Genomic DNA, 22,076 nt, shown 5'->3' with positions numbered 1-22,076 from the left:
CGATGAGAGAGAAACATCGACCAGCCGCCTCCTGCACATCTCCCACTGGGGACGTGCCCGCAACCAAGGCACACGCCCTTGACCGGAATCGAACCCGGGACCCTTCAGTCCGCAGGCCGACGCCCCATCCACTGAGCCAAACGGGCCTCGGCAGATATAATTTTCAGATGTTGAATCAGCTTTGCATATCTGGAATAAATCCAATGTGGTCATGATATATAGTTCCTTTTTATACATCATTGCATTTGATTTGCTTATGTTTTTTGTGCTGTCTTTTTAAAAGCTCTTCACAGATGATTGGTGAAATCCTGAGTTTACTACTTTGTTGTTGCATGAGAGCTACATAAGCAGTTTTGTACCAAGAGAAATACTAATTTACTGTTTCACATTAAGCTACTGAATTCTCCAGTGAACCCATCTGAACCAGAATCCTTCTTTTATTGGAAACTTTTACATTGCAAATTCCATTTACTTAATAATTATATGACTATTTAAGTTGTTTATTTCATCTTGGTTAAATCTGGATAGTTGTTTTCAAGGAATTGGCTCATCTCTTCTAAGTTGTCAAATTTATGAGTAAAGTTTGTAGTATTTCCTTATTCTTTTATTGGCTACAGGATTGAAGGGATTTCACTGTTTTATTCCTTCCTGATAGTAATGATTTTTGTCCTCCCTTCAGCTTTATTAGTCTTTCTAGAGGTTATCAATTTTGTCAGTCTTTTTTTGCAGAACAAGCTTTTGCTTCATTGATTTTCTCATTTGTTTTCCTGTTTGATTTAGATTATTGATTTGAGACCTTTCCCCTCTTCTCTAATGTATACATTTAGTCCTATAAATGTCTTTCAGTGCTGCTTTAGCTGCTTTCCACATATTTTGGTATAATGTATCTTCATTAAGTTTTTCTTTCTTTTTTTATTGATTAAGGTATTACATATGTATATGTGTCCTTAATCCCCCCCCTTACCCCCCATCCCCTCCCTACTCATGCCCTCACCCCCCGTCTGTGTCCATTGGTTATGCTTATATGCATGCATACAAGTCCCTTGGTTGATCTCTCCTCCTTACTCCCCACTCCCCTACCTTCCCTCTGAGGTTGACGGTTTGATCAATGCTTCTCTGTCTCTGGATCTGTTTTTGTTCATCAGTTTATGTTGTTCATCATATTCCACAAATGAGTGAGATCATGAGACATTTATCTTTCTCTGACTGACTTATTTTGCTTATCATAATGCTCTCCAGGACCATTCATGCTGTTGCAAATGGTAGGAGTTCCTTCCTTTTTACAGCAGTGTAGTATTCCATTGTATGGATGTACCACAGTTTTTTAATCCACTCATCTGCTGATGGGCACTTAGGCTGTTTCCAAATCTTAGCTATTGTAAATTGAACTTAAAATTTCCTTTGAGACTTCCTCTTGGTATAATGGCTGCTTTGAAATCCTTGTCAGATAATTCTGACATCTCTGTATTAGCCTCTCTTGATAGTCTTTCCTCATTCATGTTGACTTTTTCCTGGTTCTTCATATGATGTGATTTTCTATTGAAACCTAGACATTTGTATATTAATATCATTTGGACTTTGGATCTTATTTAATCTTCTTTGGCACTGCTCTGGTAAGGGAGGGCTGTGCCAAATGAAGATGATAATTCAGTTTCCTCACTCCACCTCTCTTGACACCTGAGGAGCAGCTCCTTGTTAGTGGTGTAGGTTGGAGTTCGGTTCCCCACTTGGCCTCTGCTAACCACCCTGGCTAGGAGGGGCATGAGTGCCTTGTTATTGCTCTCCAGTGGCCTCACTGAAACTACCCTGGCAGGACTTTGGACATACTCCCTACTCTGCCTTTATTGGTATGAGTGGAGTCACGATTTGCATTCTTTCATTTGGCTGGGGTAGAATGGTTATTGTGTAAAAGTTTTTCATCTAGTTACACTGCCCCTTTCCTGGTCTTTTAGCTCAAGAGAGCAGGCTTTTGTTGGGGCTATTTTTTCTGTGTGTATGGGTGTTTCTGGGTTGCTTGTTGAAGTAGGTTTACTAGGGTTGTTTTAAAACCCTTGTCAGATAATTCCAACATCTGACTAGTCTTGGTGTTCATGTCCCTTGTCTTTTCTCATTTAATTTGTGGCTTTTGTGGCTCTTGGTATGAGGAGTGATTTTTTTATTTTATCTTGGTCATTTTAGATATTATGAGACTTTTTTGTTTAATAGGCAGTCTCCTTGTAGAGAGCCAGGTAGCATGTGTACGTTTAGCCTCCTGCTTGGACCACAGACAGCACTTCCGCAGTTTTGCTCTTTCTCCCAGTGCCTCCTTGTAGATGGGTGGTGTGGACGTTCAGCTCCTCACTTGGTCCTGCTAACACCTTCCCAGCAAAAGTGAACCAATTATTGAAATTGTCTGTTGCCTCTGCTCCATCCTGCAGACACTTACCCTGGCCGAGGGGCCAGAGTACTGTTCCCTGGCTAGACCTGCCAACATCACAGGTTGGGAATGGGTACACTGCCCGCTTCTGCCAGGCAAGGGATAGAAGATTAGCTTCCTGCTCAGCCCCACTAACAGGGCCAGCACCTGGTGGGGGAGTTGGAGCTGCTACCTACTACCTCAGAGAGATAGAGAGAGTGTGTGTGTCTACCCACCTAGCCACACTGAAACCCCAGTGGGATGGTGGTGCAGTATTTCCATTGATGTTTGCCTGGAGTAGGGTGAGTGTCGCCTAAAAGAGTTTCTGTTGTTAGCCCATCCTTTTCCTGGTCTTTTGACTGTGAGGACAGGCTTTTCTTGGCACTTTTATATACTTGTCTCTTGTCAGTTCTAGGTTGGAGACTTCTGTAGTACCCTATCAGGAATACATGAGGAAACCTAGGGAATTCACTGCCTTAGACTTCCTCAAGTCCCAATGTCCCTAGGCAATCATCTTCTTCCTATCCACTCTGTCTTCCTATTCTTATTTGTGTGTTATATATAGGGATTTTTAGTTTTAAGAGGAAGGATCTGGCAATAATGGTGCTACTCTATCTTTACCAAAACTGGAAGTCTCCGTGTGTGTGAAAATTCTATAAACAACCATCTATAAATATATAAAAGCCTAAGTGACCGTTTGACCGTCCAACTGGTAGCTATGATGCGCAATGACCACCAGGGGGCAGATGTTCAGTGCAGAAGCTGCCAAGCTGCAGTGACTTGACAGCTGCAGTTTTCGGGTGACGCACCCAGAACCAGAGAGGAGGGAGCCAGGTTCCAGGGTGTGTCACCTGAGAACCGCCCTCTCGCAATCTGGGACCCCTAGGGGGATGTCGGAGAGCTGGTTTTGGCCTGATCCCCACAGGCCAGGCCGAGGGACTCCACTGGTGCACAAATCCATGCACTGGGACTCTAATTTATATTATAATAACACTAGAGGCTCGATGCATGAAATTCGTGCAAGAGTAGGCTTTTGCCTCGTGGCCCCGCCTCCTGCCCACTGGTTGTTCTGGAAGGTCGTTCCAGAAGGTCATTCTGGAAGGTCGTTTTGCCATCTGGTCTAATTAGCATATTAGATCTTTATTCTATAGGACCAGTTCCTCCTTCAAATATACCATGTATCAGTCACTGTAGTTGAACCTGGGGAACTATAGATATGACTGAGACATATTCCTTACTTTCAAAGACCTCACAGTTTTTTAGATGTCAAAGACCTGGAAAAGAGATTTTAATTTGCCCCATGACACTCAAATAGAAAACACAGTTCTTTATTTTAGAAATAAAAATAAATCCAGTTCCACAATACCTGGCTTGTGGTATTATTGGGGTTCCTTTGACTCCCATTGACTGGTATAAGCCTCATTGGGTTTATGAGGTACCAGGCAAATGGGGTAAGGGTGTAGTCATCAAATCCTTTGTTGTTACTATGGTTACTGTTGCTTGTTACTCAGGTTACCATTAAACCTTTGCCAGGAGCTGCCCTCCAGTGGTTGTTATTTCCCTGGCCCAGCTCTCTAGGCTGTGGAGCTTAATGATCAGACTGGAAGAATCTCTTAAAGAACCACCACTGTCCAAAGTTCTGGACACCCATCTATGTCATGGAGAAGTTGCAGTCCCCTGATTGTCCCAGTGGTGAAGGATTCTCCAATCTTAGGGAACCATCAGCTCTCTTTGACATTACCTTATTGTTCAGGAAGTTCAACTCAGCTGCTTCTGTATGGGCTTTTTACTAGTAAGGACTGTTAGTTCTCCCCAGGGCAGGGGCAGCCCCTCAGGAACAAATCCCATGCTCTGTGAAATCCTCTGGAAACTTGCTTTGGTGATTGAGGAATGCTCATAAGCAGAACCTGTTGAGCTGTCTCCCTGATGGTAGTAATAAGGGTAATAACATTTAGCTCATGCTCTGTTCTAAGCATTTGACTTATAACTTTTCATTCAGTCCTAATAGCAACCTCAGGAATGAGTGATATTATTAGGTTCAATTTTCAGAAAAGTTGATTGGGGCACTGAGAAGGTAAGTAACTTGACTAAGATCACTCAACTAGTAGGTGGTAGAGCCAGATTTCAAATCCAGGCAGCTTGGCTCTAAATCTGAAGTTCTTACCCTTCTTGTGGATGTGTTTGAGCTTCACTTTGCTTTATTGTTATTTGTTTGAAATTAAGATTGTGTCTGAAAGAAGTGCTTCTAGGTTTCTAAAAGGTATTGCAAAATTTAATGTAATTGCAGAAGCATTCTGTTTTCTTATAAAATCACATAGATCTGGCAACAGGAATATGAAAAATGAACATATCTTATATTTTAAACTGGAGTATAGTCTTTTTTTTCTAAGATGGAAGTTTTTTTGTTTTTTGTTTTTTAAATCTTTATTGTTCAGATTATTACAGATGTTCCTCTTCCCTCCCCCCCTATAGCTCCCCTCCTCCCGGTCCCCACTCCACCCCAGGCCCTTGCCCCCCCCACACACACACTGTCCTCATCCATAGGTGTAAGATCTTTGTCCAATCTCTTACCGCACCTCCCACACTCCCTTCCCCCCAAGAATTGTCAGTCCACTCCCTTTCCATGCCCCTGATTCTGTTACATTCACCAGTCTATTCTTTTCATCAGATTTTTTTATTTATTTGATTTTTAGATTCACTTGTTGATAGGTATGTATTTGTTGTCACTTTGTTCATAATTTTTTATCTTTACCTTTTTCTTCTTCTTCCTCTTCTTAAAGAATACCCTTCAGCATTTCATATAATACTGGTTTGGTGGTGATAAACTCCTTTAGCTTTTCCTTATCTGTGAAGCTCTTTATCTGACCTTCAATTCTGAATGATAGCCTTTGCTGGATAAAGTAATCTTGGATGTAGGTTCTTGGCATTCACCACTGAATATTTCTTGCCACTCCATTCTGGCCTGCAAAGTTTCTGTTGAGAAATCAGCTGACAGTCGTATGGGTACTCCCTTGTAGGTAACTGAGTTTCTTTCTCTTGCTGCTTTTAAGATTCTCTCTTTGTCTTTTGCTCTTGGCATTTTAATGATGATGTGTCTTGGTGTGGTCCTCTTTGGATTCCTTTTGTTTGGGGTTCTCTGCGCTTCCTGGACTTGTAAGTCTATTTCTTTCACCAGGTAGGGGAAGTTTTCTGTCATTATTTCTTCAAATAGGTTTTCAATATCTTGCTCTCTCTCTTCTTCTGGCACCCCTATAATTCAGATGTTGGTACGCTTGAAGCTGTCCAGAGGCTCCTTACACTATCTTCATATTTTTGGATTCTTTTTTCATTTTGTTTTTCCGGTTGGGTGTTTTTTGCCTCTTCGTATTTCAAATCTTTGACTTGATTCTTGCGCTACTCTGGTCTGCTGTTGGGAGTCTCTACAGTATTCTTTATTTCAGTCACTGTATGCTTAATTTCTAGTTGGTCCTTTTTGATAACCTCGAGGGTCTCACTACATTTATCGGCGGTCTCATCAGTCTTTTTGAGGGTCTTACTAAAGTTATCGGCGATTTCTAGAAAGTTCTTGAAAAACCTTAAAAGTGTGGTTTTGAACTCTATAGCCAGTCGTTTGCTTTCCTCCATTTCTGTCATTTGTGACCTGTTTCTTTGTCTCTACATTTTTTATGCTTCCCTGTGTTGGTCGAGTGGCTTTGTGTTCTAGGTGTCCTATAGGGCCCAGTGGCTCAGCCTCCCCAATTACCTGAGGTGGACACTCTTGGTGCACCCCTTTGTGGGCTTTGTGCAAAGTCTTGTTGTAGTTAAGCCTTGATTTTTGTAGCTATCACTGGGAGGAATTGACCTCCAGGCCAATTGGCTGAGAGAATCAACTGTGTCTACGGTGGGAAAACTGTGCTGAAGACACCCTTATGAGGCAAGACTTGCTTCAGTGGGGCTTTGGTGCTCACTGAGTCTGCCCCCTGAGTGTGTCCCTTATGGATCTGAGGAGTTGTAATTGGATGGTCCCACTCTGACCACTGGGTACACTGGCTCTTGGATCTAAGGAGGTGCTAATTTAGCCTCTGCCTGAGGCTACCCAGCAGGAGCTACAAAGAGATCTACAGATTCCCCTTCCTTGTTTGGGGTTTGGAGGTGCCCAAATGAGGCCCAGCTGTGAATCAGTGCAAGCTGCTGTGGGGCCTTGGGCCTTCCCTTGGAAGTTCTGGGTCTCTCTGGCCCAGCTGCAGCTGGTTAGGTAATTTTCAGATTGTGAAGGGCCAGGGCATTCATATGCAAAAGCCTCTGGGCACAGCTTGGGTGGGGCCGGGTCTCAGGGAATCAACAGGGCAGAGCAAGCAGCTATGGCTGATCCTCAGCCCTGCCCTAAGGGGCCCCACGTCTCAGTGTCCCGGTAATCGCTGCAAGCACCTTTGAGAGAAAGCTGCCCTCGAGTTCTGAGTTCTGCCTGCTGCCAGACAGTCCAGTTTCTCCCTGTATGAGTCTGGGTCCCCAGAGACTCACCTGGAACCAGAGTTCAGAGCAGTCGGGGGTTTGTGACTCCCTCCCGATTCAAAAAGACAGCCGCATCCTCAGTTGCCAGCCCTTGCCGCGTGCGCCTCTGTACCTCTGCACTTCGTTGCCGGGGTCCAACCCCAGCAGGTCCAGGGGTCCCCAAAGGTGTGGACGGAGTCGGCGAAGAAGGAATGACACGGAGACAGCCTTCAGTTGATCAGCAGCCTAGCCAGGATCTCTAGCCCGGATCTCCAGCCAAGTTCTGGTCTGGATCTCCAGAGAGGTTCTGCTCAGGTTCTCCAGTCAGGTTCAGTCATCAGGTTCTAGTCAGGCTCTCCTGCCAATTTCCGCAGTCAGGTTCAGTCCAGGATCCCCTGCCATGCTCTCTCACCAGGCTCCACCTCCAGGCTCCGAGGCCAGTCCCGGTCCAGGATCCTCTGGCATGCTCTCGCCAGCGAAGTTCTTCTGTCTCTAGAGAACGTTCTGTGTAGGTTCTGTGCCTAGGCTCTGTCTCTCTTGGTCCTGTCTTCCAAGCCCTGTGTTCTCAGTTCTCTCTTCTGAATTCTCTTCTAAGCTCTGTCTCTTTCTGTCTTGTTACATCTGTATTTATACCAGTTGATTCAATCCCATCAATCTCTATTCCAAAGGTTAGGGCGTTTCTTATCTCCATTCCAGGGAGTTAAGATTATGTAGCTTAAGCATGATTGTTCGTAGTTAAAGTGATTAATTACCCGCCTGGCACTTAGTTAAGGGGTTTTATTCCCTCCCTAACTTCAGGGGAAAATCCCTACCTGGGGAAACAACCTTTCTCAGAGGTGACCTTGGTTAAAACACATAGTGCCAAGAAGGTGAGCAAACATATTAAGAAAAGTATGCCATATATGCCAGGTCCCTTGAAACAGCAAGCATGGACCGGCTCCCGGCACTTCGCACCTCCTCTGAGTTTCAGTGTGCTTTTCTCTTTCCTTCTAGTTGTAGAATTTCCACTCATCCAGCCTTCCTGTGGTTCTGGATGATGTCCGTTTTGTCTTTTAGTTGTATTTTTGAATTTGTTGTTGGAGGCAGCAATCTCCGGTGTTTACCTATGCCGCCATCTTGGTTTCTCCTGTATATTATTCTTTATTTCAGTCAGTGTATGCTTAATTTCTGACTGGTCCTTTTCCATTTTTATTTTTTTATTTTTTGCATTCTCAGTAAGATCCTTGAAGGTATCACTAAGTTCCTCAGAGGTTTCTAGAAGATTCTTGAGTGACCTTATAACTGTGGTTTTGAACTCTATATCCAGTATTTTGCTTCCTTCTATTTATTTCATTTGTGACGTGTTTCTTTATCTCTGCATTTTGGCTGCTTCCCTGTGTCTGTTTCTATGTATTGGGTAGCTGCTAAGTTTCATTGAGTTGATAGAGTGGCCTTGTGTGGTAGGTGTTCTATAGGGACCAGTGGCTCAGCCTTCCCAGTTACCTGACATGGACACTCTTTGGTGAAGCCCTTTGTGGGCTGTGTGCACAGTCTTGTTGTAGTTAAGCCTTGATTGCTGTTGGTATCACTGGGAAGAATTGACCTCCAGGCCTATTGGCTGTGAGAACCAGCTGGGTCTCCAATAGAAGAGCTGCTGTGCAGGAGACACCCTTATGGGGCAGGACTTGCTTCAGTGGGGCTTTGGTGCTCACTGATTCTGCCCTTTGAGTGTATCACTTATAGATGTGAAGAGTTGTAATCTGGTATGATCTCACACTGACCATGGGGTACACTGGCTCTTGGATCTCCAAGGAGGTGCAAAGTCAGTCACTGCCTGGGGCCACCCAGCAGGAGCTACAGAGAGATCTGCAGATTCTTCCTCTTTGTATCAGGTTTGGAAGTGCCCAGATGAGGCCCGGCCCAGCTGCGAAGCAAGGCAGGTTGCTGTTGCAGGCCTTGGGCCTTCTTTTGATAGCTTTGGGGCTCCCTGACCCAGCTGCTGCCTGTTGATAGGTTTTAGGCTGAGAAAGGACAGGCCATTCATATGCAAAACCTGCCCAACACAGCTTGGGTGGGGCTGTAAATTGGGTGGGGTGGAGGTCTCAGGGAATCACCAGGGCGGAGCAAGCAGTAATGGCTGCCAGTCAGCTCTGCATCACAGAGTTCCCAGTGCAAGAACAATGACTGCTGCAAGCACCTCTGTCTGAAAGAAAGCCGCCCTCTCGTTCCTGCCTCAATGCCATACAGTCTAGTTTCTCCCCGTATGTGTCTGGGTCCCCAGAGTCTTGCCCGGAACTGGAGTTCCGAGCAAGTGGGAGCTTGTATCTTCCTCCTGATTGAAAAAGCAGTGCACCCGGGTGCCAGCTCGTTCCGCGCCTACATACCTCCTAACAGTCTCAGTGTGCTTTTTTTACCTCTCTGGTTGTAGTACTTCCACTCAGCCAGCTTTCCTGTGGTTCTGGATGATAGTTGTTCTGTCTTTTAGTTGTAATTTTGATGTGGTTGTGAGAGGCAGCAAGTACAGGTGTATACCTGTGCCGCCATCTTGGTTCCTCAATAGTCAGTTTCCGTAGTATAGTCTTTTAATAACCAGATTTTTAATTTGTTTCTAAAACTAGGAAATAATGGTTTTGTTAGAAATTCCTGCTGTTTTGTTCAGTTATTTAGGGCTCAATAGAAAATTTAACCAGATTATTCACCATAGCTAAGATCTGGAAACAGCCTAAGTGCCCATCAGTAGATGAATGGATTAGAAAACTGTGGTACATCTACACGATGGAATACTATGCTGCTGTAAAAAGGAAGGAACTCTTACCATTTGCAACGTCATGGATGGAACTGGAGAGCATTATGCTAAGTGAAATAAGCCAGTCAATAAAGGAAAAATACCACATGATCTCACTCATTCATGGACAATAGAGACCATTATAAACTTTTGAACAATAATAGATACAGAGGTAGAGCTGCCTCAAACAGATTGTCAAACTGCAGTGGGAAGGCCGGGGAGGGTTGGGGGGCAGGAGGTAGGGGGGGAAGAGATCAACTAAAGGACTTGTATGCATGCATATAAGCATAACCAATGGACATAAGACACTGGGGGATAGGGGAGGCTAGGGGACTGTCTAGGGCGGGGGGATAAAATGGATACATATGTAATACCCTTTGTAATACTTTAAGCAATAAAAAAAAATTTAACCAGATTATTTTTATTATATATCACATTTCTTTGTACACTTGTGATATTTTCTATTGCTTTAGATACTTTTTTATTCAAATACAGGTAGTAGAATAACTAGGAGGACATGATTCACAGTCCTTATATAAATATTATTCATGCCATTAGACTTAAATCCTACTTTAGTGGCTTATTATGAGGCATTATAATGTAGCCAAGTTCTTCTGTACAGAAAAGATTCATGCTGCCCTTTACCTTGTTTTTTACAGTGATAATGTTTAATTTTTTAATTCATTTAAAATGTGGAATCAAGTTTCATTTACATACATATTTTTTGTACTTGGTAGTGTAATCTAATAATTTGTTCCATTACTTGTAAAGTGTTGAATAGAAAAATTTGCCATGTTTTATTAGAGAATATTGTATAATTTCTCTTAAAATCATCCATTAATTTGTATTTTTCTACCATTGGCTCTTCTTTTTAAATTAAATTTATTAGAGTGCCATTGGTTAATAAAATTATGTGGGTTTATACCATTGGTTCTTAAATTTCTATGAGCACTTACCCACTACGTCCTTTATCTAAAGTTCATATCTTTTTCAAGTTAAATTGATTTATCATTCATGCCTGTTTAAATACGTTCTTTGTTAAAAAGCAATGTTAAATTAGTTATAGAAAATTTAAAAGCTAAAATTATTACATTTTATTGGCACATCTTTGAGTTAGTGTTTGAGGATGTATTTCCAGTGTTTACATTTAAATTTTGTATTTGTTCACTATTGAATACATTTTAAGTCCAGTGATTGTCTGATTGAGGTTGTTGATTGCCTGCATTTGGCATGCCTAGCTAATGCTATTTTGTCTCAATTACCTGATCACTAGAAGGGAAATTTTCATTTTATCGTCTACTCATTGTTATAAAATAAGGGCAAAGTGAAATAAAGTTGTGACACAATTGCACAATAACTACAGTACAGACATGATAGTTAATATTACTAAACTGAAATGCTGTCTGGCAGGCATCATTACCATGTACTCTTCAGAATATCCATTCATGTGCTGACATACCACAGTCTGAGGGGTGGTTTGAGAGCATCTGTATATAATGTCCAAAGGTGTGGGTTACATGAAAATCAAGTATATTTATATGATCTATAAATATGGAGCTAAATTGTTTTTAAGTTTACCTGTCTCTGTTGAAAAAAAGTTACTATTGGCTCTTCCAGAGAGGGTTGGTGAAAATTGTTCTTTGGATGCCTCACTTTTCATTGTGATAACTACATTTTATTTTTAAACATTTTATTAATTACCTAATCTATAATATTAAGATAGGTTGGTAAATTTGTGTTAGTCTATAATTCTGAGGTTAATTATTTTTAAATGATTCATTTTAAATTATCTTTATTGAGGTATAGTTTACATACAAGAATGTAACTTCTTATATACAGTAAGATGAGTAAGATGTACCCATTTTAAGTGTACAGTTCTCTATAAACTAGTTTTCTCAGTTCATCATAGTTATATCTTTTGACATTTTTAGCCAGTGTTTGTCTCTTCGGGTTGATATTGATCCACTAACAGTTATAGTTATACTGGACCATATTAGAAGTACTTACAAAGGCTTTCTGGGTGTATGGGTTTGTTTGTTGATGCAGAACAGTGAGACATTTGCCCTGGATTTCTCTCGCTCAGCACACTTTGGACCAGTCATACATTTATTTCTTACCCACTTGCTTGCAGTCCAGTAGTAGATTCGGACCTTTATCAAGTGGCCCTATAAATATGTAAAGGTGTCGTTTTAATAAAAGTTATAAAGAAGAGGTGTTTGCTAAGAGAGCATATGGGGTTTCAGACCTAGACTAGGGACTGTGGGAAGGCTCTCTTCAGGAAGTGAGGATTGAGCCAAGACCTGAGGGGTAATGTAAGGTTGAGTGGAGCATGGAAGGGCAAAGCTTTTAGGAGAAAAGGGAACAGGCCCTTTGGCAAGAAGGATGTGGGCTCAGCAAGCAAGGGAGACCTGGGGAGAGGAGGCTGCAGAGCATTGCAGTGTTTCCTGGACAGACCTCTCTGGCCACATGAAGGGGCTTTGATGTAATCCTTAGTGCAGGGGAGTTTGGGGAGAGTTTTAAGGGGAAAGGTGGAGCACTGAAATCAGTTAATTGGAAGGGCTAAGAGGCCAGACAGTACTTCAGGTGGGGATGCCAAGGGCTATAACGACAATTGGTAGTGTTTGGGTAGAGAACAGTGGGCCAAATTGAAAGAGATTTAGGAGGCAAAATCAACAGCTCTTGGTGATAGACTTAATGGGTTTGATGTGTAAGATGTTAAGAGTGACCTAAACCCTAGCTGGTTTGGCTCTGTGGATAGAGCATCAGCCTGCGGACTGAAGGGTCCTGGGCTCGATTTAGTCAGGGGCACATGCCTGGGTTGTGAGTTCGATCCCAGTGTGGGGCATGCAGGAGGCAGCTGATCGATCAATGATTCTCTCTCATAATTGATGTTTCTATCTCTCTCTACCTCTCCCTTCCTATCTCTGAAATATATATATATATATAATTTTTTTTTTAAAGAGTGATCCTAAGTTTCTGGCTAGTATTCATGAGATTTGGGGACCGGGAGACAGCACCAGGTTCAGAGGGGTAAGATGAGGAAATGGTTAGGCTTTCTGTTTAAATATCTTACACTCTTACTTTCATTTTACATCACAATAAAGATTTGTGGAGAGCAGATTTAGCCCAGAGGGATAGAAGGGATTTGATGTTCTAATGGAAATAAATGAGAAAATAGATTGTTACATGGGCATTTTATTACTGACTTAGCTTTGAGGCATTTATTTTCTATAGGATTTTGTCTTTGTAAGATCCAACTTCCTACATCTTCCTTTTTTGGCTCCGTGCTCTGTGTGTGTGTGTGTGTGTGTGTGTGTGTGTGTGTGTGTGTGAGAATATATCCTTTTCAACAATAAAAACATATATAGATATGGTTCTGTTACTTCTTAGATGAATGATCTTGGGGAAAATTATGGGCATGTAAAAGTACTTAGACAGTTGGGATATTTTCATTCAAACCATAGATTGAAATATTTAAAAATACTTCAGTTATCAAAATGTATTCCTGCTATTTGGATGAACAAATAAAGAATTCCTCTCAATGAAAGGCCTCCTCAGAGTAATTAGATAATGAATTGTTGAGTACAACCTTTGCATTGGTTTAATCCATGAATAGTAGAATAAAATAAAATCAATATCTTTTTCTGTTCTGTTTTAAAATGCCTGTTGGATATTTCAAATTATACAGCAAAATATTTAAAACAATGATTCCTCCTACTTCCTTAAACAGTGTATGATCAGTTTAGAGAATTCACTGTTCAGAAGCAATAATCAAATCAAGTTATATAAGTGTATTTTATTTTATTTTTTTAATATATTTTATTGATTTTTTTACAGAGAGGAAGGGAGAGAGATAGAGAGTTAGAAACATCAATGAGAGAGAAACATTGATAAGCTGCCTCCTGCACATCTCCTACTGGGGATGTGCCCGCAACCCAGGTACATGCCCTTGACCGGAATCGAACCTGGGACCTTTCAGTCCGCAAGCCGATGCTCTATCCACTGAGCCAAACCGGTTTTGGCATATAAGTGTATTTTAAATAACAATAAATTTTACCATTGTTAATACTGATTAGTTTGTCAACATCTTAAGAAAGGACAATTTATTCTGGGAATAAACAAAGCATTCAGGAGCTTCAGACAGTCAGTGACAGGAGTGAGTTTTGGTTATAACTCTCTGTGTCCAGTATGGTTGTTTAGTCATTGAGGCATGATTTTTATAGGTGGAGAGCTTGAGAAATATTATAGCCCCTCCATATATTGTTTTATACCCTTTGACCCAGTTATATCACTTACAGAATTTACTTTATGGAAATAAAGATGCAAATGTTGAAGTATGTTCATTGGTAGCCTGGTTAAAGAACCATCCACTATAGACCATGGTTTTAAAAATTATTTAATGACTGATAAATATATCTTATACAATATTAAGTGAAATAAAAGCAACATGTAACACAATATACAATAATACTATTCCAATTTGAGAAAAATTTATTGGAAGAAGATATACCAAAATGTTAACAAGGGTTATATAAAAATTTTTCTTTATACTCCTTTTATACTCTTACTAGAAACCTGATGCATGAAATTTATGCAAGAGTAGGCCTTCCTTCCCCAGGCTGCCGGCACTGGCTTCCCTCTGGCACCCAGGACCTGGGCTTCCCTTGCAGCCCCGGCTTCGTCCAGAAGGTGGTTCAGAGGGATGTCCCGTCTAATTAGCATATTATGTTTTTATTATTATAGATACTTCTTATACTTCATATACCCTTCATATTATTTTATATTTTCTGTAATGAGTTTGTATATCCTATGTAATAAAAGCCTAATATGCAAGTCTACTGAATGGTGGAACGACAGGTCACTATGACACGCAATGACCACCAGGGGGCAGTCAATGCAGGAGCTGCCCCCAGCCTGCAGGCTCCAGGCAGGCCAAGGTGGGTGCCAGCAGGGTCCCCATGATTGCCCTGCCAGTTGCCCCGCAGAGGGAGGTGACTGGCGGTGGCAGCGGGGGGTGGGGCTGGCTGGCAAGTGGGCGGTGGTGGCGGGGGCCGGTGAGCGGGTGGTGCCAGGCCAGCCAAGGCGGGTATCAGCGGGGGCCCCTCGATCACCCTGCCGGTTGCCCCACAGATCAGCCCTAATCACCAGCCAGGCCTAGGGACCCTACCCATGCACGAATTTCATGCCCGGGCCTCTAGTTTTTCATAAGCAGTTTGAATCAAAGTGAAATATTAAATTCTTTCCAACATCTTTTGCTGTTAATTACATGTGTTTTTCATCAAACATTGAATTGATTTTATGTAGAAAGCTATCTATTTGGCTTCAATCTTTAAGTGAATATAGAAACCATAGTGTGTGTGTGCATGTGTGTGTGTGTTGAGAGAGAGGATTTCCATGGTACTGAAAGTATAAATAAAATAATATTTTACTTTATTTGACCCCCCTTCTTAAAATTTTTTTAAAATATATTTTTATTGATTTCAGAGAGGAAGGGAGAGAGAGACAGAAACATCAATGATGAGAGAGAATCATTGATCAGCTGCCTTCTGTACACCCTCATTGGGGATTGAGCCTGCAACACAGGTATGTGCCCTTGACTGGAATCAAACTCAGGACCCTTCAGTTCACAGGCCAATGCCCCATCCACTGAGCCAAACCGTCCAGGATGACCCCTCCCCCCTTTTGCACAACTGTTTTATACAGTAAATTCTATGTATGAGACGCCAGGGGAAAAAACTAATGAATTTCTTTATTCGAGATGGTATAAATGTGCTAGTTTTGAAATTGAATTTGTAGTCGTAGCAGTGGACAATTTTGAACCAAGCAAGACCTTTTATAAAATCAGGTAAGGTTTTAACACTTAGGATGAAATTTTAAAAATGCATGTAGGACTCTGAGTTTAGAGTGCAATATAGGATGAAACACTACCTGGAAACTCTTGAGGTATGAGCAGTCTCACTCTTTTCCTGGACACATACCATGCTGCCCGTTAGTTTGTGCTGTGAGCAGTTTCCTAATAGGGTTTGTTCTTTCCCTTGTGTCAAAGGTAAGTTGCAAGCTAGAGCCATTTGAAAAGGAGCAACATAAACTGTATTAAGAGAAAGTAGCCTACCTAGAAGAGTTACCTGCTACATATATTAATATTCTAGTCCATCTTTTCCTACATTATGTTGACTTTGCAGTTATTCCTTCTCAATAGTGAAATTTACAGTATCAGAAAGTACCTGTTCCTTTACAATTCTGTTTCTCCATTAAAAACAAAAACACAATACCTTTAAGAATCTTTCTCCTCAGTAGCCTATAGCACTTTCAGATAATTTTCTCCCTATAAGACAAATATGAAAGCTGGTATTTTATTTTTTCAGTGGGCAAATGAGAAATAGAAAGGTTGATTTACACACATAGTTACGACTCAGGGTTTGTCTTTCAGCATAATAATTAAAATGGTCACTTCCCCTCCTCCCTTTTCATAATTCCCCTTGCTTTTGTAAGAAACAGGCAAAAAACACAAATTTTTAATGTTAATGATTTGTACCCTGTTGGTTATTTCTTTGTATTGTGTTCCTTTTTGAAACCTTTGTTTCGATGCAGGGAAAATTTATTAAAATATTTTGTCCTATAGATTTGAAAGTGTCCTCAGAGTAAAAGGCAGGCCTGAGTCATTCAGAAAACCTTTCTATATGACACATTTGCTTTGAGGACTCTGTATTTTATTTTATCAAAAGCTTTTTATAGACCTGAATTAGACATGAGTTATTTAGCCTAGTGGTACTTAATTTTTAGCATTTCCATATCCTGTCCAGTCCTTATATTCTTCTCTTCCAAATGAGAGAGAGAGAGAGAGAGAGAGAGAGAGAGAGAGAGAGAGAGAGAGAGAGAGAATATGCAACGTTTCAGTTTAAAGTAGGGTTCTGCTTACAAACTGCTTCTGTTAGGTCAGGAGAACTAAATAAAGTCGAGGGGTGGGGGTGTTTGGTGGCAAATATTTTCCCACTTTGGATTTGAAATGACCCATAGGGAAAAGCTGGTGAGCAACTGGATAGGTTCATTAGGAAACAGTATGTGAATGAGGAGATTTGGAGGAGGCATTCTACTTCTAGTAACTGCCAAGTATTGTAGAAGCCTTGTCTCTGATTTTAGAAGTCCGATTAAAATGTGTCCCTGAGTTCCAGAGGGCAGTACAGTCGGTAGTCTATTGTCAGTCATCCTGGCACTTTTAACATTGACATTTCTGGTTCATCCGTGTTCTCTCACTGTTTTTGCCCACTCCCTCACTTCCCCTCTCCTTTTCCGTTCCTGACAATGTCTGCAGGGTGGTAAGAAAGAATTTTGGAACCAAGAAGTGAGGGACTGGGATGAGGAGGATCTATTTTTTACTCTCTGAGTTCTTGCTACTTTGTCCCAGAATATACCTACCCCCGGACAATTGGGATTCCCAGTTTGAAAAACATAGGAGAATGACTTTTCTTTCTGCCTCTTTTCCATTGCAGGAAACTCATGAAATTGTGGCAATCAAGAAATTCAAGGATAGTGAAGGTATATATCTTTGTCCCTTTCTCTCTCTCTCTCTCTCTCTCTCTCTCTCTCTCTCTCTCTCTCTCTCTCTCTCTCTCTCTCATCTTTGATTTATCTGAATAGAATGTGGAAGAGATGGGATTGAACTGATTAGACTCTATTCCTGAAATTACAAAATCTCAATCTTAGAAACTGAATATAGCTTATTTATTTATTATCATGCTTTGCTTTGAAAATTTTAGTTTCTTCTGTGTAAATTTTTTCAAATCTCATGATATTAGAAAACATGTATTTTAAGGTACGGTCAATGTTGGAAAACTTGCTTCATGTGGTGGGTGGAAGGAATGCTATTTACGTAGTTTCCAAATATAAGAAAAATGAGAAAATGGATTTGAAGTAAATATTTCTGTGGGTTCACACAAGTACTAAGCACTGGGTGAAAGGCTTTAGTATTCAGTACTAGGATCTCTGGTTCCTAGTCAGTTAGAAATACAAGAATAAGTGATATGTAGATTGTATCAGGGGAATGATTTTATAAAAGTTATTGGGTGAAAAAAAGTTTTCAAGGGTAAATACTGTACTTAGAGGGCTTGATCACATGTCCAGACCATTTTGAATAGAGTATTAAAATTATCCCATGCTGGGTGAGAAAGGTTAAAATAAAATAAAACTTTTAAAAAAAGTAATGTACACAAAAAGGTAATGTATCAAAAAATAAATAAATAAAGCATTTCAGTAGTTTGTTGGGTTTTGAATGTAGACTATTGGCCATTTAAAGATAGCCAAGTAGAAAAACTGACCATGAAGACACACATGATGTCTGAGAAGTTCTAGGCAGCATTTTTCTAATTTTCTTTGGACAGAGACCCACAGTAGAAATGTTTTTTACATCCCAATCCAGTATCAGCATACATAATGTCCTATATATAACCAAAACAAAAGTGTCACAAAACTGCTTTATTTTACTAAGGTGAGGTTCTCCGTTTTCTGTTCTTTCGTGCTCATATGAATTCATGTAAATGCCTATTGTGACATCAAATACATTCATTTCCCTGCTAATGAGTCACAACCTGCCATTTGAAAAATTGCACTCCAGGCATGAGAGTCACTGGCATAGCATCAACCTTCATATCTAATTAGAAGTATGACAATAACAGTCACAACCTACCTTCATCAGCTCACATTGAGTGATCACTGTAAGACAGCAGCCTCTATATTTGTGAACGGTTTCATCACCCTTACCTTAGAGACTTAGCAAACATTAAATAACTAAAAGGGCTCACTGACAAAGTCCTATGGTGTAGAGTCAGTGGGATATGATGTAACCCGACTCTGATGTGCTAGTTATATGGAGCACATGCATAACAGCCTGGAACTTGAGCAGCCATTGTCCCAGCAACCTTAAAGAGAAGGCAATAAAATAATGCTTTTAGCTATTCATAAGAAAAGAAAAAGAAACTGCTTCAAATGATGTACCTGTAGTCTAACAGGAAGCAATAGCCTTGGCCAACTCACTCTGAGACCATTAGAAATGAGCTCTTTGAGTTGTGGCTTTGGGCTAACCACAGGTGGCCAAGAGACAAATGGTGATCTACTCAAAAGAGTGGTTGCAGCAGTAGATCAAGCATAACCTTCTCATAAGTGTAAATACTTCTGGCTGTGCATTCATCTTGTAAGGCACATCGTCAAGCATCAGTTACCACCAAAAATAATATTTTTCATCAAATTTTTGAAAAGCAGTACAATCTAGGACATGTATGTCATTGCTTTTTTTAAAAAAACACAAAAAACTAAGTACCATTTTCTTTTCAACCTGTATCCTCTGCATACCAATTCTTAAGACCTGTTTATAAATAGCAGTTAAATAGAGTAGAAAGCAGTCAGTGCTTGAATGAATTTGTATAATTTTGAGACAAGGCTGTTTTTAGCTGTGGTGTCCTGGGAATGCATGAATAGTGTAGACATTATAGGAAACATTTGATCAGCCCTTATTTCACTGAGCTGACAAAACATGAATCCAACCCTGCCTTCATCTCTGTGAGGCCATTATCAGTTACCATACCTTAGGCATGCAGCCTTATCACCCATTGTTGGGAGCATCCCCAAAAGGAGTTACACATATTGTGTCTTTCCACAATGCCAGGTTTATTAGGGGAGACTGCCCCAATAAGCCAATAGAGTCACATGCAGGTTACACACAGAGAGGGGAGGCTTACTTGATAGAAGCGAGCAGACCAAGTGTCTAGAGCAAAGTCCCAATCACTGGAAGTGTGTGCAGGTAGAGAGGTGGGCAGGGGCCTTAAGCCAGGTGGCTACAGTGGCAGCACACGCCCGGTAGTATGAAGTCTGGCAGGGCTCTGACTATGACCCATGGTATGGCCAAGCTCAAGCACTGGGTGGTGGGAGCTCTGAGTTCTCATTGCCCATATGGGTAGAGGTCCCATTCATATAGGTGTCCAGATGGAGTCCTTATCCAAGTGTCCAGACTTGTGGTTTTGGGCCTTCTGGGCCTTATGAAGGGTATTCTCATTACACCCTACTACCTCAGCCTTGACATAGCACTTGACATAACTGTCATGGCTGACTCCATATTGGATTGTCAGAGGGGTCCAGAAAGTCTGCTCTGCTCTTGCTCTATATACCATCCATTTTGCAGATGGACACCTTTGTAGGTACACCTATACATACTTCTAGAGGGATACTTCCTAAACATTTCTACGATAGAATCTGAAGACATATACAATTATTTATAACTTTTTAGTTCAGTCCTATTTTAGGCACGTTTTCCTACTATTTCCAGTTCTCCCTAGTGTAGATCTCATACTCTTTTTAAAATAGAGCATTCTAATTATTTTTCTATTGGTTTTAGAGAAAGGAAGGGGGAAGGACAGAGAGATAGAAACATTAATTGGCTGCCGATGGAGCCCACAACCTGGGCGTGTGCCCTGACCAGGAATCAAACTGACCTGGTACATGAGCCAACGCTCAACCACTGAGTCACACCGGCTGGACTCATACTCTCTTTTCCATCTTTATGCTTTTCCTCTTGCCAGAGTAGTATCTTGCTTAATGGAATGTAGTGGAATGTGTGTTGTGAACATTTTTGGAGTGTGAAGTGTACATAGTCTAGTACAGGTGAGGTTGTCTATTCAACCCCTCTGTAAACCACTTTATTCTGAAACAGTTTATCATCTTAAATTTTATTAAGACCAATTATAATAAAAACAGTTTCATAATATTACCTTTATTGTCATATAGCTCTCAGTAATCTTTTATTAGTTACTCAAAATATTCTCCTGATATTATGATAGTGTCTTTTCCAAATCCAATATTAAATCTTTGTGAAGATAATGAAATATCCCTGTGAAAGTCTTGTTAAGCCATAATTGTATCTGAACTTGATTTGACCTACATTCAAGTTAATCAAGTATTCTCATGCTGATGATATCAAGGGATATTTTATGAGAGCATATATTATTACCTTCTGTTAAACTTCAAAAGATTATGACTATGGTCCTGGCCAGATGGCTCAGTTGGTTGGAACATCATCCCATACACCAAAAGGTTGTGGGTTCAATTCCTGGCCAGGGCACACACCTGGGTTTAGGGTTTGATCCCCATTAGGGTACGTACAGGAGGCAGCTGATTGATGCTTCTTTCTTACATCAATGTTTCTCTCTCCCCCTCCTCTCTCTTTAAAATCACTAAAAACATATCCTTGAATGAGGATTAAAAATAAAAGGATTATGACTGTACTTCTTGTTAAATATCTGTATATCCACAAATTTGTATAAAATCTTTCAAAACTACATTTTAAGATACACCACTATTTATTTCAATAAGTCCTTATTATCCCAGGACAGTAGATCATGATGTAAAATGGGAACCAAAATGTCATAGTAAATAAAAGGTTAGATTATGAAAAAGAAGCGAAAATCACAAAAATGTTTACTTTATCTTATAGTTAACACAATTTAGGTTATAATAGCAACGATGTGCTATTTCTTAGAAGAAAGGATCAAGTGTTGTTCTCTTTTAGGAGGGGTAATTTTTACAGTAAAATTGAATGGTAGATCAATGATAGACTTTCTCAGTTTTCTCTTCATTTTTGTATGTTCTCATCCTCCTGTCATCATCCTTATCAGTTTATCAGTTTTTTATCCTCATATACCTCTATTATATCATTTATCAGTTATCTTTGCCTATGATTTCTCCTGAAAGGCTTTGACATGCTGGGTGGGGGTCAAAAACTCCTATTAAAAGGGAGGAATGGCCAGGCCATATGGATCAGTGGTTGTCGACCTATGAACCAGGAGGTCATGGTTTGATTCCCGGTCAGGGTACATGCCCAGGTTGCTCGCTCAATCCCCAATGTGGGGCATGCAGGAGGTAGCCACTCAATGATTTTCTTTCATCATTGGTGTTTCTCTCTCTCTCCCTGTCTCCCTTCCTCTCTGAAATCAATAAAACTGTATTTAAAAAGAAAAAAATGGAATATTTGAGTGATGGCATTTTTATCTGAGATCACTTCATTAGTTAATATTTTCTTGTTTTGATGATGTTTGCTTCTTTATACATCATCATAAATGTGGAGTCTCAGATAATGAATTCTTAATAATATCCTGAATGATAGTATTAGAAATTTGGCTGTGAATGTACGTTTCCACAGAGAAACATTAAGTTATAAAACACTTAACCAACCAGAATTCTCTATAGAATTTAGTTCTGCTCAGTATTTGGATTTTCTGAGAAGAGAAAAAATGACCACAGACCAAAAAGATACTAGAGATTATTTAGTTAGCAAGGGGACTGACTCTCAGGGAGCTGTGCTGCAGTCTTCAATTCAGATGGAATTTAGGTTGTGTCTCTGCTCTTATGCCAAATAAAATTGCTCACATTCATATCCTGCTGCTGCTTTTGTTTTCTGTAGAT

The 22,076-nt window shown here is 40.5% G+C and overlaps 1 protein-coding gene across 3 annotated transcripts in view; it reads left to right on the top strand.

The window, feature by feature from the left end:
* CDKL5 (cyclin dependent kinase like 5) overlaps window positions 1-22,076 on the top strand; it is a 188,129-nt gene that overhangs the window by 86,382 nt on the left and 79,671 nt on the right. For all 3 annotated transcript variants that reach the window (XM_059679845.1, XM_059679844.1, XM_059679843.1), the window contains one exon: window positions 17,120-17,165. In XM_059679845.1, the coding sequence (XP_059535828.1) occupies window positions 17,120-17,165 (46 nt within the window). The remainder of the gene's footprint in view (window positions 1-17,119; window positions 17,166-22,076) is intronic.

This window comes from Myotis daubentonii, chromosome X (genome assembly GCF_963259705.1).
Source record: "Myotis daubentonii chromosome X, mMyoDau2.1, whole genome shotgun sequence".
Classification (NCBI taxonomy): domain Eukaryota; kingdom Metazoa; phylum Chordata; class Mammalia; order Chiroptera; family Vespertilionidae; genus Myotis; species Myotis daubentonii.
Note: the sequence above shows the minus strand (reverse complement) of the source record. Positions and strands in the feature narration are given on the sequence as shown.